General features: G+C 43.4%; 1 protein-coding gene across 12 annotated transcripts in view; it reads left to right on the top strand.

Moving 5' to 3' along the window:
- The first annotated feature begins 1,249 nt into the window (after positions 1-1,249).
- The window catches only part of LOC124015191 (myosin-10), a 100,791-nt gene continuing 84,973 nt past the window's right edge, over positions 1,250-17,067 (top strand). For all 12 annotated transcript variants that reach the window (XR_006835108.1, XM_046330218.1, XM_046330215.1 and 9 more), the window contains exons 1-2: positions 1,250-1,407; positions 5,181-5,557. Coding sequence is in view for 11 of the 12 variants with exons in the window: in XM_046330218.1 (XP_046186174.1) it covers positions 5,213-5,557 (345 nt within the window). In the remaining variant the exon portion in view is untranslated. The remainder of the gene's footprint in view (positions 1,408-5,180; positions 5,558-17,067) is intronic.

The raw sequence follows: 17,067 nt of genomic DNA, 5'->3' as shown, positions 1-17,067 counted from the left end.
CTTTGAAGAATCTCAAATATAATTGTATTTATTTATTTGTTTAACACGTTTTTTGGTTACTACATGATTACATGTGTTATTTCATATTTTTGATGTCTTCACTATTGTTCTAAAATGTTGAAAATCAAAAAATAGAGGAAAACCCTTGAATGAGTAGGTGTCTTTTGACTGGTACTGTATATATATAGGCTTGGATCCGCGCTATGCAGCTGTTGCAAGAGCGCATTTTTCACTGGCTGTCCACTGGTTTCAAAAAGATTTGTGAACAGCCATCCACAACAACCACAAATTTGATCATCTTTGGATGCCCACAACAGTCGCACAATAGCTTGATCTGTAGCTTAAAAAAAATAATATTCCTGCTCTTTTCCCCCCGCGATCCATCAAACACATTTGGTGTGTCATCATTAGTGGTCTTTGAAATGTGGTCAGACTCGCACAGGTGGAAAAAATGTACATTTTGTGCATTTTTTCAAAGGTGATTTGAATGTCATTGAGAAAACAGAAGTGTCAACAACAACACAATCGCAAACATCATTTCTAAGTTTAAAAGTAATCCTCAAAGTAATCATCTATTGAAAAAAACAACAACAATCTGTAATCTGATTGCAATATTGTTGCTGGTATTGTAACCGATTACTGTTACCGTGTTTTGTAATCCTTTACATGTAAACAGTTACTCCCCAACCCTGCTGATTTCCTTTTATGAACTGTAACCGTGCATAAAGTATACACAATAAATGGGGACATAGTTGTGGGTCCATATCACATTAGTTGATAGGCTACAAATCCCACAAAAACAAGTACCTTGCTGTTCACGGAAAAATATCGTAATTTGGGTGTAATAATCAATTGAAAGGCATTTTCTTGTGGGAGATGCTTGACCACTTCATCACAATAACTTGAACTTAACAAAATGCAAACAAAATTGATGGGATGGAGAATTCAGAGGATGTGATGTGTGATGGACATGTCAAAGAATGTGCCTTTTTCGTTTGATATTATCCAATTATTATCCAATGTATTCATTGCAAGTTTCTCAGGGCAGCATCCACCGGTCTGCAGGTGAAACGTCATGGCTCGGCGGATAATTATTTATATCAAGGTTTTCAAATGGGAGGAATTTCAACCAATCGCCTGTAGACTTCAGGCGGTGGAATCCAATCATATTTGATCTTAGGATAGTGGGTGTGCCGCACGGCTGGTCCTAGAGGCGGGAATAGAAAAGTGCTGCATGGCGAGTTTGGTTGAGAAGAAGTTGGATGGTGGAAGGTACCACTGATGAGAAGCGGCCGAAAAAAGCGAATATTTGCAGACATTTCAAAGAATACTAAGGAATATTACATTGTTCTGCTTACTATCAGTATATTCATAAAAGTGTCTGACTTTCATTATCATCTGCACCAGGTGAGTTTATTAGAGTCGTTTTCTGAGGGATGCCGGGGTGGCTAGCTGGCTAACGGATTATTTTGCCATGACTTTTCAACGATGGAGGACCTCAACCTTGCTGGCTAGTTGACGTTTAACTAGCTAGGTAGCTAACATACTCAGTTGTTTCAATGGCATTTTCTAGATTAAAAAAATAATCAATTGAATTAAGTTATCGTTTTCATAATAACAAACTAATTGATATGCTCATTATAGGAAAAATTCCAAAATGTATTTCATTTCAGTGATGGTGCATGCAGCGCGAGGAGCCTCAACTGCATCAGAACTCATGACTCCTTTTGATGTTCATTGCTTTAGCTCATGCTAAACATATGGTTTTAACACATTCATGTACTGCTCGGTTATAATATACATTTCACTTTTATTTAGAAATTCAATATTGTACAAACTATGCTCATCAATGCAGCTATATACAGAGCTTGCCCGACAATGTTAGCTAACGTTACATAGCTTACATTACAGCAAGAATCAGTTTGCATATTATTCTAACCACGCAATGCATATTATTCTAACCACGTTTACTCGTGTTTATCAGCGAAGGGCTTGGTATTTTCAACAAGGGCTGGCAATGCCTTGGCTGAATGACTTGCTTTGGCATGCGGTCAGTATGATATCATAGCATGATATCGGTTTTATGAGACGCAGAGAGGGGTTGCAGTAGCACGACAGTACGCTTGGCAGCACCGTGATCCCCCTATCCAGTGATCTGGCCCAGTTTCGGGTTGAAACAACACCTTGTAAACACCCTGCTAGCCATCATCAGCTGAAGCTGGCTTGCCCAGTTGTGTGACCGGCGTCAACACATCTCTTGATTATCTGTCAATATTCTCAAGTATAGCCTAATTTACTCGAGCCATATGACATCATATCATATCCCAATCATTCTTATCACAGTAAGAAATTACATGGCACACTTGTCTACTACCTGGATTAGGAAGTGTGTTTGGTTGCTTCTTCCTATTTTACTCTGGTCTAGTCAGTGGTGGTGGTGGTGGTCTGTGAAGCATTTCAGCAGGGCTGGGCTACTTGGAAGACTGTAATTCCTCCACTCCTCCCTGGATGCTTCAGGCGAGGATATATTATGTTGTTTTTCTGCACTTGGCTCTCCCTTCCAATCCATAGCCTTGCTGAACTGAAGAAGTCATACATATGCAGTGTATGACAGACAGACCGTGAATCTATCTCTGTGGAGGGAGAGTCTCTAGTCTACCCACACATAGCTTGGCTCAGACATCAGGGTGATAATTGTCATGTGTGCTGTCTGAGGAAAGTCTCTTTTTGAGGGAGTTGGTGAGAGGGACACACTGAGGGTACTGTACTTGGACAGGGAGTGTGTTACTGTTGGAGAGTGATTTACAAGGAGACTAACCTCAGAGCTCAGCTGTCTGTTGTTCTGATATTTAAGATCCAGATTTAAAGGTACTATGTGTTAGGGGTCAAACGATTAATTGTAATGGCTGATTAATTAAGGCCGATTTCAAGTTTTCATAACAATCGGAAATCTGTATTTTTGGACACCGATTTGGCCGATTTAAAAAAAAAATTTTACACCTTTTTTTATCCGTTATTTAACTTGCCAAGTCAGTTAAGAACCCATTCTTATTTTCAATGACGGCCTAGGAATGGTGGGTTAACTTCCTTGTTCAGGAGCAGAATGACAGATTTTTACCGTGTCAGCTCGGGGATTGAATCTTGCAACCTTACAGTTCAACGCTCTAACCACCTGATTACATTGCACTCCACAAGGAGACTGCCTGTTACGCGAATGCAGTAAGGAGCCAAGGTAAATTGCTAGCTAGCATTAAACTTATCTTATAAAAAACAATGAATCACTCATGTAGCTCAGTTGGTAGAGTTGTGTCACTTCTCTTGCATTCATTGCACGCAGAGTCAGTGTATATGCAACAGTTTGGGCCGCCTAATTTGCTAGAATTTTACATAATTATGACATAACATTGAAGGTTGTGCAATGTAACAGGAATATTTAGACTTAGGGATTTAGACTTAGGGACTTAGGGAAATACGGAACGGTTCCATATTTCTATTTTTTATTTATTTTAATTTTTACCCCTTTTTCGTGGTATCCAATTGTTGTAGTAGCTACTATCTTGTCTCATCGCTACAACTCCCATACGGGCTCGGGAGAGACAAAGGTTGAAAGTCATGCGTCCTCCGATACACAACCCAACCAAGCGCACTGCCAGCCGCACCAATGCGCCGGAGGAAACACCGTGCACCTGGCCACCTTGGCTAGCGCACACTGCGCCCCAGCTCGCCACAGGAGTCGCTGGTGCGCGATGAGACAAGGACACCCCTACCGACCAAGCCCTCCCTAACCCGGGCGACGCTAGGCCAATTGTGCGTCGCCCCACAGACCTCCCGGTCGCGGCCGGTTACGACAGAGCCTGGGCGCAAACCCAGGGACTCTTATGGCACAGCTGGCGCTGCACCACTGCGCCACCCGGGAGGCCCTCGGTTCCGTATTTCACTGAAAGAATAAACGTCTTGTTTTCGAGATCATAGTTTCCGGATTTGACCATATTAATGACCAAAGGCTCGTATTTCTGTGTGTTATTATGTTATAATTAAGTCTGATTTGATAGAGCAGTCTGACTGAGCAGCAGCAGGCCCGTAATCATTCAAATTGCACTTTTGTCGTTTTGCCAGCAGCTCTTCGCAAGCACAGCGCTGTTTATGACTTCAAGCCTATCAGCCTAATGGCTGGTGTGACCAATGTGAAATGGCTAGCTAGTTAGCTGGGTGTGCGCTAATACTGTTTCAAACGTCACTCGCTTTTAGAAGTCTATGATTTGGTAGAGCAGTCTGACTGAGTGGTGGTAGGCACCAGCAGGCTCGTAAGCATTCATTCAAACAGCACTTTCGCGTGTTTTGCCAGCAGCTCTTCGTTGTGCTTCAAGCTTTGAGCTGTTTATGACTTCAAGCCTATCAACTCCCGAGATTAGGCTGGTGTAACCGATGTGAAATGGCGAGTTAATAACGTTTCAAACGTCACTCGCTCTGAGACTTTGAGTGGTTGTTCCCCTTGCTCTGCATGGGTAACGCTGCTTCTAGGATGGCTGTTGTCGATGTGTTCCTGGTTCGAGCCCAGGTAGGGGCGAGGAGAGGGACGGAAGCTATACTGTTACACTGGCAATACTAAAGTGCCTATAAGAACATCCAATAGTCAACGGTACTGTATATGAAATACAAATCATATAGAGAAATAGTCCTATAATTCCTATAACAACTACAACCTAAAACTTCTTACCTGGGAATATTGAAGAGTCATGTTAAAAGGAACCACCAGCTTTCATATGTTCTCATGTTCTGAGCAAGGAACTTCAACGTTAGCTTTTTTACATGGCACATATTGCACTTTTACTTTCTTCTCCAACACTTTGTTTTTGCATTGTTTAAATCAAATAGAACATGTTTCATTATTTATTTGAGGCTAAATTGATTTTATTGATGAATTATTATGTTAAAATAAGTGTTCATTCAGTATTGTTGTAGTTGTCATTATTACAAACAGAAAAAAAAATTGGTATCGTCTTTTTTTGGTCCTCCATCATAATCGGTCGACCTCTACTCTGTATCCTAAACTACCCCTGGGCATCACATTCATCATTAGATCTACAGGAGATCTTCGGTAGGGGCTAGGGATCGACTTGAGTTTTTAAATAATGGTTTTAACTCAACCAATGCGTTTACTGTTTGTGTCTCCCGTCCAGGTGTCCTAGTGTGTTCTGGTTGTACCCCAGAGATGGCACAGCGGAGCGGGCAGGAGGACCCAGAGCGGTACCTGTTCGTGGACCGCGCCGTGGTCTGCAACCCGGCCACGCAGGCCGACTGGACGGCCAAGAAGCTCGTATGGATCCCATCGGAGCGACACGGCTTTGAGGCGGCCAGCATCCGCGAGGAGCACGGCGACGAGGTGGTGGTGGAGCTGGCTGAGAACAGCAAGAAGGCCATGGTGAACAAGGACGATATACAGAAGATGAACCCTCCCAAGTTCAGTAAGGTGGAGGACATGGCTGAGCTCACGTGTTTGAACGAGGCCTCAGTGCTGCACAACCTCAAGGACCGCTACTACTCTGGCCTTATCTACGTAAGTAGGATAGAAATCCTGCTTTTCTGACTTGAGAAAACCAGGTGTAGGCTTCTTTACCTTACATTGGTATCTTATTGAAGTGGACCAATTTGGTCCCTTTTTGGTATATTGTACCCAACTACCCATCACATAAATCAGCATCATCAATACCAAACCCACTAAGACCCCCAAAACTATGTGTCCTTAGATACACCACCATACCCCAGGGTTCTAATACGTTGTCAATGGCATTAGCAATGTCCCAGATAACCAGGGTTTCCCCTGTGATTACGGCCCACTTAGTGACATGACATGCATTCCTGGAATAGATGGAATGTCAGTTAGCCGCCTGAGACCCAGAGAGAAGGGAGGACAACTGTGATTGTCTCCACAGTTCCACAGCACCAGCTATTCCTGTGGTTCTTTCCCCAGGTGGCTGCAATAAGAGGCAGAAGACAGCTCGGGGGATGAGGTCATTTTGGAATGTTAACGAAGCAGATGTTTTATGAGAGAATCTATGAGGGATTTAATGCTTTTTTAAAAGGTTTCTATGGCTTATGGAGTGGTCCTAGTTAATGGCTTGTTGGCTGATGTGGGAATATGTAATTAGTTCCCATGGGTTGCATTTTCAGCTCTCTAACCCTGACCCCTCTCAATTATCAAACATTATCACGCTCCGATGCTCTAGGGCAGGGTTCACCAACTGGCGACCCATGGCCCGATTAATTTTTGTTTTGTTATTTAATTTTTATTTTGTTTTATTGTTGGACATAGCTAAAATACTGTTAAAAAACAGATTTGGATATCTGTTCCAAGTATTCCCACACATAATAGAAATAAACATGGGATCGTATAGAAATGTAAGCAAGGTTTGAAATTATTATGTTTTAGTCAAATATTTGAGCTTTTTGCTACAAATTATTTGTAATTATGTACCAGCCCCCCGACCATCTGGTCAATAAAAAATTGTTGTTGATCCCTACTAGTAATGAAGCGGGCCACTTTGTCATAGTAACTGACCTGCTAGAAATGACAAGAAGGCCTCTCGACCCAAACCCTATGCAACGTCCAACACACTCCCCGGCAGGGGCTGGATTGCTCGGTGAGCACCAGGCTTTAGTGAGGCCCTGTCAGTGCTCCATCCATCCATGTGGCTAGTAGTGCTAATGTAATGGCTCCCTGCCAATGGGCCTGATCTGCAGTAATCAGCCAGCCAGGGAAAGAGGCTCATGCTGAGTCATTCACACAGACTAACTCTACCGCCTTCACAGGGCTCTTTGTCTCCCTGCAGATAAGCAACAGCTGCCCCTAATAACTGGCATATTTTCAACCTTCGGTAGTACTGTACCTAACCCACTACTTGATTAAAAAATAACTCCCTGTCAAGTAGGGCTGACAACATTTAGTCGACTGCTCGATTGTTTGGTCATAAATAGATTTTGTTTTTCATGGTGCACAAGACAACCTGTCTATTTTTCACCTGTCTCAGTGGACTAATCCATTGCGGAGGCCACAGAGATGGCACAGACCATCACTCTTATGAGTGAAAGTGAAAGTGTAAATGGTTATATACTGCAACACTAATAAATATATTATTTTATAACAAATGCGCTTTCTCCCGTGAGGGATAGCGGTCGCTGTCCCTGGTTCTGAAACGTAATATTCAGGGCGCTGTTGAATTGGCGCCTTTCCCTATATGTTGCTATGTGCATAAAGTTAACCAGCATATTGGTGTTGAGAACAATGTGGCAGAGGAAACGAGGAAACAGCCCTTGCCTTAATTAATTGTCTAAGAAAATTGAGGAGAGAGGAAACCCCAACTTAATTAGGTCTATAATCAATAGCCTAAATGTTAAACCTAAATGTTATGTTGCCAGAATGAGTGTTTGTTTAATAGCCTAATGATTCCGTGAGCACCAAGCCTCATGCAACCTTAAAATGTAGAATAAAGCAATTTCACAAAATCAGCTGATTTGAATCTTTGCTCTGCTGTAATAAAGTCTTTGCAACAATTTTTTTGATAGAACAGACTCTGGTATTACTTTTCATTTATTTACTGTTGTTTACGCTGTTCCAAACGGCCAGAAAAATTATATGGTAATCTAACAGTTCCTGTTTGTCACACATAATGTGCACGCGCTCCTATAGCCTCCTTTTTCTTGATCTTCTTGTTCTTATTTTTATTATTACAATTATTAAGAATACCATTATAATAAGTAATGTCATTATCATCTGAGACCCTTCCTCTTCAAACAGTATCTTAAACAATCCTCCTCACCTCTTCAATTAAATGATTTATATATTTAAAAAAAAATCCGTTGGAACAGACTATGGTACATTTATAGTTTATTGAGTGTTGCTTATACTGTTCCAAATTGTAAGGGGTGCGTTACTGGTGGCAGGGAAGTCAGACGCAGGAGAGAAGAACTAGGTAATAGCTGGAGCAGTTTAATTGCAAAACCAATGGCATAAAGAAATAACAAACATGGGTACAAAATCAGACGCACATCAGCCTAGGAGCATTACACTGGGTGCACACCGAGCAGGAGGAAACATAAACCCTCACGAGTGGTGGTGTTGGGGATGGAACCAACAGACCCCGCTATGGACGTCCGCGGGTAGCCAGCAGGTTATCCTACCGAATGGACAGGTCCACCAGCTGGTCGAAGGTGAGGGTGGTGTCCCTGCAGGCCAACTTCCGACGGACGTCCTCGGGCAAACTGCAGCGATAGTGGTCGATCAGTGCCCTGTCACTTCATCCCGCGCCGGTGGCCAGGGTCCGAAAGTCCATGGCGAACTCCTTGGCGCTCCACGTCCCCTGCCTCAGATGGTAGAAGACTGCCCGGAAACGGCGGGTGAAATCCTCTAAATGGTCCTGCGCCGCATCTCCTTCTCCCCACACAGCGTTTTCCCACTCCAGGGCTTTCCCTGAGAGGCACGAGACGAGGGAGGACACCCTCTCACGGCCCGAAGGAGCCGGGTGGACGGTTGTGGACGGTTGATCTAGCTGCAATAGGAAACCCTGGCATTGTGCAGCCGTCCCGTCGTACCCTCGGGGAAGGGCGAGACGAATCCCATCTAGACAATCACACCCTGACACAGTTTGGAGGGGGATATATTCATTTTATTCTGAGAGCTTTATATTATATATACAGTGCATTCGGAAAGTATTCAGACCCCTTGACATTTTCCACATCTCGTTACAGCCTGATTCAAAAATGGATTAAGTAGTTTTTCCCCCTCATCAATCTACACACAATACTCCATAATGACAAAACAAAAACAGGTTTATAGAAATTTGTGCGAATTTATTAAAAATAAAAATGCCATATTTACGTAAGTATTCAGACCCTTTACGCAGTACTTTGTTGAAACACCTTTGACAGTGATTACAGCCTTGATTCTTGGTATTGATGCTACAAACTTGGCACCTGTATTTGCGGAGTTTCTCCCATTCATCTGTTCAGATCTTCTCAAGCTCTGTCAAGTTGGATAAGGAGTGTCACTTGGGGACCTTCAATGCTGCAGACATTTTGTGGTACCCTTCCCCAGATCTGTGCCTCGACACAATCCTGTTTCTGAGTTCTACGGACAATTCCTTCAACCTCATGGCTTGGTTTTTGCTCTGACATGCACTGTCAACTGTGGGACCTTATATAGACAGGTGTGTGCCTTTCCAAATCATGTCTAATTATTTGAATATACCACAGGTGGACTCCAACCAAGTTGTAGAAACATCTCAAGGATGATCAATGGAGGCACCTGAGCTCAATTTTGAGTCTCACAGCAAAGGGTCTGAATACTTGTGTAAATAAGGTATTTCTGTTTTAATTTTTTAAATAAATTTGCAAAAAATTCTAAAAACTTGTTTTCTCTTGTTCATTATGGAGTATTATGTGTAGATTGATGAGGAAATAAATGTTTAGAAAAAGGTTGTAATGTAACCAAATGTGGAAAAAGGAAGGGGTCTGAATACTTTCTGAATGCACTGTATATATAGATATTATACAGATGATATTATATAGAGGACATGATATATGGAAAAATGAGACCAATGCAAAATGATCAGTTTCTCTGGTTTAACTATTTCTATGTATGTGTTTTGGTAAGATTAACATTTGTTTTTATTATATAAACTACTGACAACATTTCTCCCAATTTCCAAATAAAAATAGCAGCTTGGCTTTGTTTGATGGCTTGTGACCGTCTATCTTCTTCTTGATCACATTCCAGAGGTTTTCAATGGGGTTTTGATTTGGTGGTCCTCCATCCACATCTTGATTGACCTGGCTGCGTGGCATGGAGCATTGTCCTGCTGGAAAAAACAATCCTCAGAGTTGGGGAACATTGTCAGAGCAGAAAGAATCAAGTTTTCTTCTAGGACAACCTTGTACGTGGTTTGATTCATGCGTCCTCCACAACGACACATCTGCCCGATTCCAGCCTCGCTGAAGCATCACTGATCCTCCACCAAATTTCACAGTGGGTGCGAGACCTGGAGAGGCCTACAAGCCAGCGTGTGCTTCAGCAAGGCTAGAATCAGGCATCAAACAAAGCTGCTTGAATTTCAAGTCAAACAGGGGTTTCCAGATGTGCTGTCAAAGCTCTTTTGAAGAAGCACAAAGAAACGGGCAAAGTTGAGGACCGTAGACACAGTGGTCGGCCAAGGAAACTTACTGTAGCAGATGAAAGACACATCATGCTTACTTCCCTTCGCAATCAGAAGATGTCCAGCAGTGCCATCAGCTCAGAATTGGCAGAAAACAGTGGGACCCTGGTACACCCATCTACTGTCCGGAGAAGTCTGGTCAGAAGTGGCCTTCATGGAAGATTTGCGGGCATTAAGCCATACCTCCGACGTGGAAACAAGGCCAAGTGACTCAACTATGCACGAAAACACAGGAACTGGGGGCATAAAAATGTCAGCAGGTGTTCTGGACTGATGAGTCAAAATTTGAAATATTTGGCTGTAGCAGAAGGCAGTTTGTTCACTGAAGGGCTGGAGAGCGGTACATGAATGAGTGTCTGCAGGCAACAGTGAAGCATGGTGGAGATTTCAAAATGCAAAATGCAAAATGCAAATTTGCAAATGGAGTTGGGGATTTGGTCAGAATGAATGGTCTCCTCAATGCTGAGAAGTACAGGCAACTTATCCATCAAGAAATACCATCAGCGAGGCATCTGATTGGCCCCAAATGTATTCTGCAGCATGACAACGACCCCAAACATACAGCGAAATTCATTAAGAACTATCTTCAGCGTAAAGGATAACAAGGAGTCCTGGAAGTGATGGTATGGCCCCCACAGAGTCCTGATCTCAACATCATCAAGTCTGTTTGGGATTACATGAAGAGAGAGAAGCATCTGAGGCTGCCTAAATCCACAGAAGAACTGGTTAGTTCTCCAAGATGTTTGGGCCAACCTACCTGCCGAGTTCCTTCAAAAGGGTGGTCACAACAAATATTGATTTCATGAATATTTTTCTTCCGTTCATTCACTTTGCATTTTGTTAATGGATAAATATAAACTATTAACACGTCTATTGTTGAAAGCATTCTTACTTTACAGCATTTCTCCACACCTGCCTAAAACTTTTGCACAGTACTGTAGGTTTTGGTTGGTGTTTGATCATGTGACTTTTATGACTCAGGTCACAGTGTAAAAAAACTGTCTCCTCTGTTTCTTTGGGGGTGCACTTTCTTTCTTGTAAAATAGGTTTTGTATGCACTCCATTCATAAAAGAACAACACCGAGCTTTACAGGGAGCTCTGCCTATCCTAAACTCTCCTGGTGCCACAGGTTCTTGACCCCCCTATGCTAATGAGATAGAATGTCATAGGCTGAGAACTGTAGGACTCTCAGAACCAAAAATGGTTAATAAGCATGACGTGTGACGACCAGGTCAAGGTCCCCTCCTTTCAATCCAATACAGTAGAGGCCAGGGACATTTCATAGGGAACAGTCCCACTTTGAATCCTCAATCCTCAACAACGCTGATGTGCATATTGAACAGAGGCTGTTGAGGGGTAAGGAAGGACACTTGCCTCCAAATGTCTGTTTTTGGTGCTGAGCAATAATCCGTTTTTCCCCCTATGAGATCAATGCACACATTGCCCATTTTCTCTAGAAATGAATCAGATACAGCCTAAACTGTGCAATGTAGTAGGGAGTTAGAGTTTCCAACAGGGGCAATATTCTACATAGTTTAGCGCATAATATGTGGTAATTAACTACAATGGCCATAATCCATTGTGCATCTACAGTTGAAGTTGGAAGTTTACATACACCTAAGACAAATACATTTAAACTCGGTTTTTCACAATTCCTGACATTTAATCCTAGTAAAGATTCCCTGTATTAGGTCAGTTAGGATCACCACTTTATTTTAAGAATGTAAAATGACAGAATAATAGTAGAGTGATTTATTTCAGCTTTTATTTCTTTCATCACATACCCAGTGGGTCAGAAGTTTACATACACTCAATTAGTATTTGGTAGCATTGCCTTTAAATTGTTTAACTTGAGTCAAACGTTTCGAGTAGCCTTCCACATGCTTCCCACAATAAATTGGGTGAATTTTGGCCCATTCCTCCTGACAGTGCTGGTGTAACTGAGTCAGGTTTGTAGGTCTCCTTGCTCTCACACGCTTTTTCAGTTCTGCTCACAAATATTCTATAGGGTTGAGGTCAGGGCTTTGTGATGGCCACTCCAATACCTTTACTTTGTTGTCCTTAAGCCATTTTGCCACAACTGTGGAAGAATGCTTGGGGTCATTGTCCATTTGGAAGAACCATTTACGACCAAACTTCTTAACTCCCTGACTGATGTCTTGAGATGTTGCTTCAATATATCCACATAATTTTCCTACCTCATGATGCCATCTATTTTGTGAAGTGCACCAGTCCCTCCTGCAGCAAAGCACCCCCACAACATAATGCTGCCAACCCCATGCTTCACGTTTGGGACGATGTTCTTCGGCTTGCAAGCCTCCCCCTTTTTCCTCCAAACATAACGATGGTCATTATGACGAAACAGTTCTATTTTTGTTTCATCAGACCAGAGGACATTTTTGTCCCCATGTGCAGTTGCAAACCGTAGTCTGACTTTTTATGACGGTTTTGGAGCAGTGGCTTCTTCTTTGCTGAGCGGCCTTTCATGTTATGTCGATATAGAACTTGTTTTACTGTGGATATAGATACTTTTGTACCTGTTTCCTCCAGCATCTTCACAAGGTCCTTTGCTGTTGTTCTGGGATTGATTTGCACTTTTCGCACCAAAGTACATTCATCTCTAGGAGACAGAATGCGTCTCCTTCCTGAGCGGTATGACGGCTACGTGGTCCCATAGTGTTTATACTTGAGTACTAATTTCCCATGAGTACTAATTTCCCCTACCTTCAAACGTAGAGGCACTGAGTTTGAAGGTAGGCCTTGAAATACATCTACAGGTACACCTCCAATTGACTCAATCAAATGATGTCAATTAGCCAATCAGAAGCTTCTAAAGCATTACATAATTTTATGGAATTTTCCAAGCTGTTTAATGACACAGTCAACTTAGGGTATGTAAACTTCTGACCCACTGGAATTGGGAATTATAAGTGGAATAATCTGTAAACAATTGTTGGAAAAATGGCTTGTGTTTTGCACAATGTAGATGTCCTAACCGACTTGCCAAAACTATAGTTTGTTAACAAGAAATTTGTGGAATGGTTTAAAAATGCGTTTTAATGACTCCAACCTAAGTGTATGTAAATTTCCGACTTTAACTGTACTTGTCCGGTCTGTGCTTCTTTTACGCCTGCTGCAGAAGAGATAAAATCATTTGCGATTGTGAGAGGAAGGATATAGAGAGCAGCTGTTGCTTCTCGAGGTATCTCTACCTGAAAATGTGTGATTGTTAGTTGCTATTCAGCAGTCATAAAAGTATACCTTATTTACTTTGAAGAACTACTAAAATAGTGGGTTTGTCAGACAGTATAGACAGCAGCTCTATAGAGGATTAAATAACTGTCATCAAATAAAACTCATTTAATTAACACAAGTGAAATATTTGAGTAAAGTAATGTGAATGAAGGTTCATAAGCAGTTAATGGGCAGTCACTACCATCATGGGACTTTTATTAATTGTTTTATTCTATGTTGCAGCATTCAACCCACATAATGCATAGTGCATTTAATGTTTAAAAAAAAGTAATCGAAACAGTGATATGTTTTTTATAATCGAACCGAAACCGAACCGACCTCAAAAAGCACTAATTGCTCAGCACTCGTTTTTGGTCAGCTGCATAGCATTCTCGTTTCCCCTTGTGGTCTGTGGCCATCCTCAATGGCCCCAGGAAACGGCTAGCTTTTGGGTTGAATGTGTGATGTGTTATTAAATGCATGTGTTTCTGTAACCTTTTAAGTAACCATATCTGCTGTATCCTTTGTACTGCAACAGTGCAGACTGGGAAGAAGGCCCAAGGCCTGGAGCTTTGAGTTGATGTTTGGTTACCTTCATCTGCAGACATCCCCTCTTCAGTCTCCCCTAAGCCTGGCTTTCGCTAGAACATGGGTGTCTCTGTTCTCAATAGAAACCAGTGCGTCAGTTATGTTTTTTCCATAAAATATATCAAGAGAATATTTTCTATAAGTCCACATAAGCAGACAGACGGGACCCCAAACCACTCCTTTCCTGCCTGATGCCTCAGACTCGCAGCCTGGTCACATGCCCACAGGGATGAGTATGAGGCAGAGATCAGTATGCAAGCACAGCACACACAAACACACACACTGTGTAGATGGAGCAAAACTGCTTGCTCTGCTCTAGTGTGCCATTGGTCTCCTCCCACGCTCAGACCCCAATGCTATTGGAGCACTGGAAATGAAGCAGTGCTCATAGTGAACGATATTAGACCAGTTTTTCTCTAAACCCTTTGAAAATTCTGTTCTCCATAATCATCGCCTCTTTTCAATATGCTATGACAATCAAAACGGAGTGGCACTGAGCTAAGCTTCACAGACGGAACAATGTTGAGAATGAGAATGAAAACATCCACTCTCTCCATGGAGAGGCCCTCAACTCTTGCCGTTGCTCAGCTACGCTCAGCTTGGGCTTGGCAAGGGGGACCACTTGGACATATCCGGAGAACTGGGAACCTAGTCAACTGTGTCGGAGTTCTTCGTTGTTAACCACAGCCTGGCTATCTGGGTACACTACTTTGTTGTACTGAGAGACATGTTCTTGGCCCATGCCTCCCTCCACCTAAGGCACAGTGCTGTGTGAGATATATATTTTCTTGGCCGGCGTCTCACCCCGATCTCTACTATATTGAGAGATAGGGACAGGTTCTACACCAAGGCCTCCTTCCCTTCATATACCTCCTACACATCTCATCCCCGCCTGCAGACCCAGAGCCCCACTAATCCCCCAAGTACTCCCCAGGGGCTGCTATCCAGGCTGGGCAGCTGAGTCATATCTCTCCCCGATCCTGCTGCTGCCTCTGGGTCTGGGCTGCGCTGTCCGGAGCGCTAATCCGTCTGCCTGGCTCTGCGCCCACTGTGGGGGGCGGGAGGGGGGGGGTCGACAGGTGGTGTGGTGTGTCCACTGGCCCTACTTTGCTGTCAGCTAAAGGGGAGGCTTGCAAGTATGTGGGATCTGTGGATACCGCAGGAATCCCTTCCATAACTCCATACATACTCATCGACCAGTGCACCAAGATGAATCGCACTAGAATGTTGGTTACCCCTGTGTAGCCACATACCCCCTGCTAGTGACCCCTTTTCTCCCCAAAAAGCTACCTAGTCCCCCACTGTGACTCATGAACATTCGTCCCGCCGCTCTCGATTCCTTCCTTTCGTGGCATATTTTTCTTGACATTTTGATTTTGACATTTGACTGCATTGTTAGGAGCTATTAACGTAAGCGTTTCGCCACACCGCTATAACACCTGCTAAACTGTGTACACGACCAATAAACTTTGATTTGATTTTGGTTTGAACAACAAATATCTGCTTCCTCCCGAGCTTGTTGTTGCTGTGGCTGGCCTATGACCAGGCTAGAGCATATCTCTGCCCTTCCGAGGGATCTGTATGTGTACATATGAAAGACTGGCCATCTGGTGACCCACTCACCCCTCCCCTAATGCACACCATGATATCCCCCAATATCACTGACCACGTGTCGTCTCAAAGGGACCGTTCATCACATTCTACAATGGTGATGGTGATTGTCTCATTTCCATTCAGCACAACCTTCAATATATTGGCATTATTTTTATACCACATAACACAATGCCACAAGCCCCAGTCATGCTGCAGCCAAATAGAGTACAGTAAAAGTCCCCTGTGGTCCAAAGACTGAGATAAGAGGCGTAGCAGCTAGCTGAGCGGACATGTTTGTTTTGTCTCACAGAGGAGGAGTGTGTGTGACTCACAATCGCTCTTCCCGCTCCAGCCAGGCGACAACCGTGGCAGTGAGCTTTGCTCCGCAAGAGTCTTTAGACTAGGACCCTGCCGCTACCCCCAGCCCACACCAGCATGCCTTGGCCACACCGCCATTGTTCCAGTTCAGCAACTTGGTTAGCCGACCTTGGGCCCCTCTGCAGCCACCTGTCTTCTGCCTCCCCCGCCCCAACACACAGACAACATAATTACAGCCAAGCTTGGACTGACCAAGAGAGGGACTGAGAGATGGAGATAAAGGGTGCATGGACACAGAGAGAAAGGCAGAATCGGAAAAGGACCCTTCTGCATAATCACCCGTCCCCCTTCTCTTACTGGTTTAATGGAATATCCCGGCCGGCAGACTGTAGACAGGGATTAACCCTCTCCTGGCTTACCCCCCCCCAGTCTGACACTGCAGGGATGATATGGCAGTTTTGTACGCAACTTCAACGACCCCCATTTAGAGATCTGCATTAGTGTTTAAGAGATCGGATTTATTGCTCTCTGTTTCGGGTTATTACAATGCATCACACACAGCGTAACTCATTCCCTGGCTTGAGTGCATTGGACTGCACTGAATAAAGAACCGTCCTCTCAGCCGGATGCAATGAGGTGGAGGAGGAGGAGGAGGAGAAAGCTGTGTGGGAGAAATCTCAAATGGTGCAGCACTTTGGCAGCCATCCACCTAGCAGCATCTATATCACAGGGACTGTTTCTGTATGATCAGTTTTTTTGGGGGTCAGGGGGAGAGTGAGAGAAAAGGGAAAATAAATCCCGGCTTGGAACCAGAGGCAACCGGTCTTTTTATGATGCCTAATCATTATGATGGTAGTGTTTTAATCTCAGTCCGTGTAGCAGCAAACTGAAGGTCAACCTTATCATTAGGCTACTTTGATACGGACCAGCAATGATCTTTGTTCTCTCATTCCCTTTACCTGTATGTATCCTTTCACATCTTCACTGTCCTTCCACCACCATACAAGCCAAGGTCAGGCTATTACTCTGTTTGTGCTTAGTCACTGTCCACTAAGCAGTTCACACTCCTTTTCAACCCCACAAGCGAGAGGGGAAATTGCTTTCGGATTGCTTCAACATCATTAG

Source organism: Oncorhynchus gorbuscha, linkage group LG26 (assembly GCF_021184085.1).
Source record: "Oncorhynchus gorbuscha isolate QuinsamMale2020 ecotype Even-year linkage group LG26, OgorEven_v1.0, whole genome shotgun sequence".
Taxonomy (NCBI): domain Eukaryota; kingdom Metazoa; phylum Chordata; class Actinopteri; order Salmoniformes; family Salmonidae; genus Oncorhynchus; species Oncorhynchus gorbuscha.
Note: the sequence above shows the minus strand (reverse complement) of the source record. Positions and strands in the feature narration are given on the sequence as shown.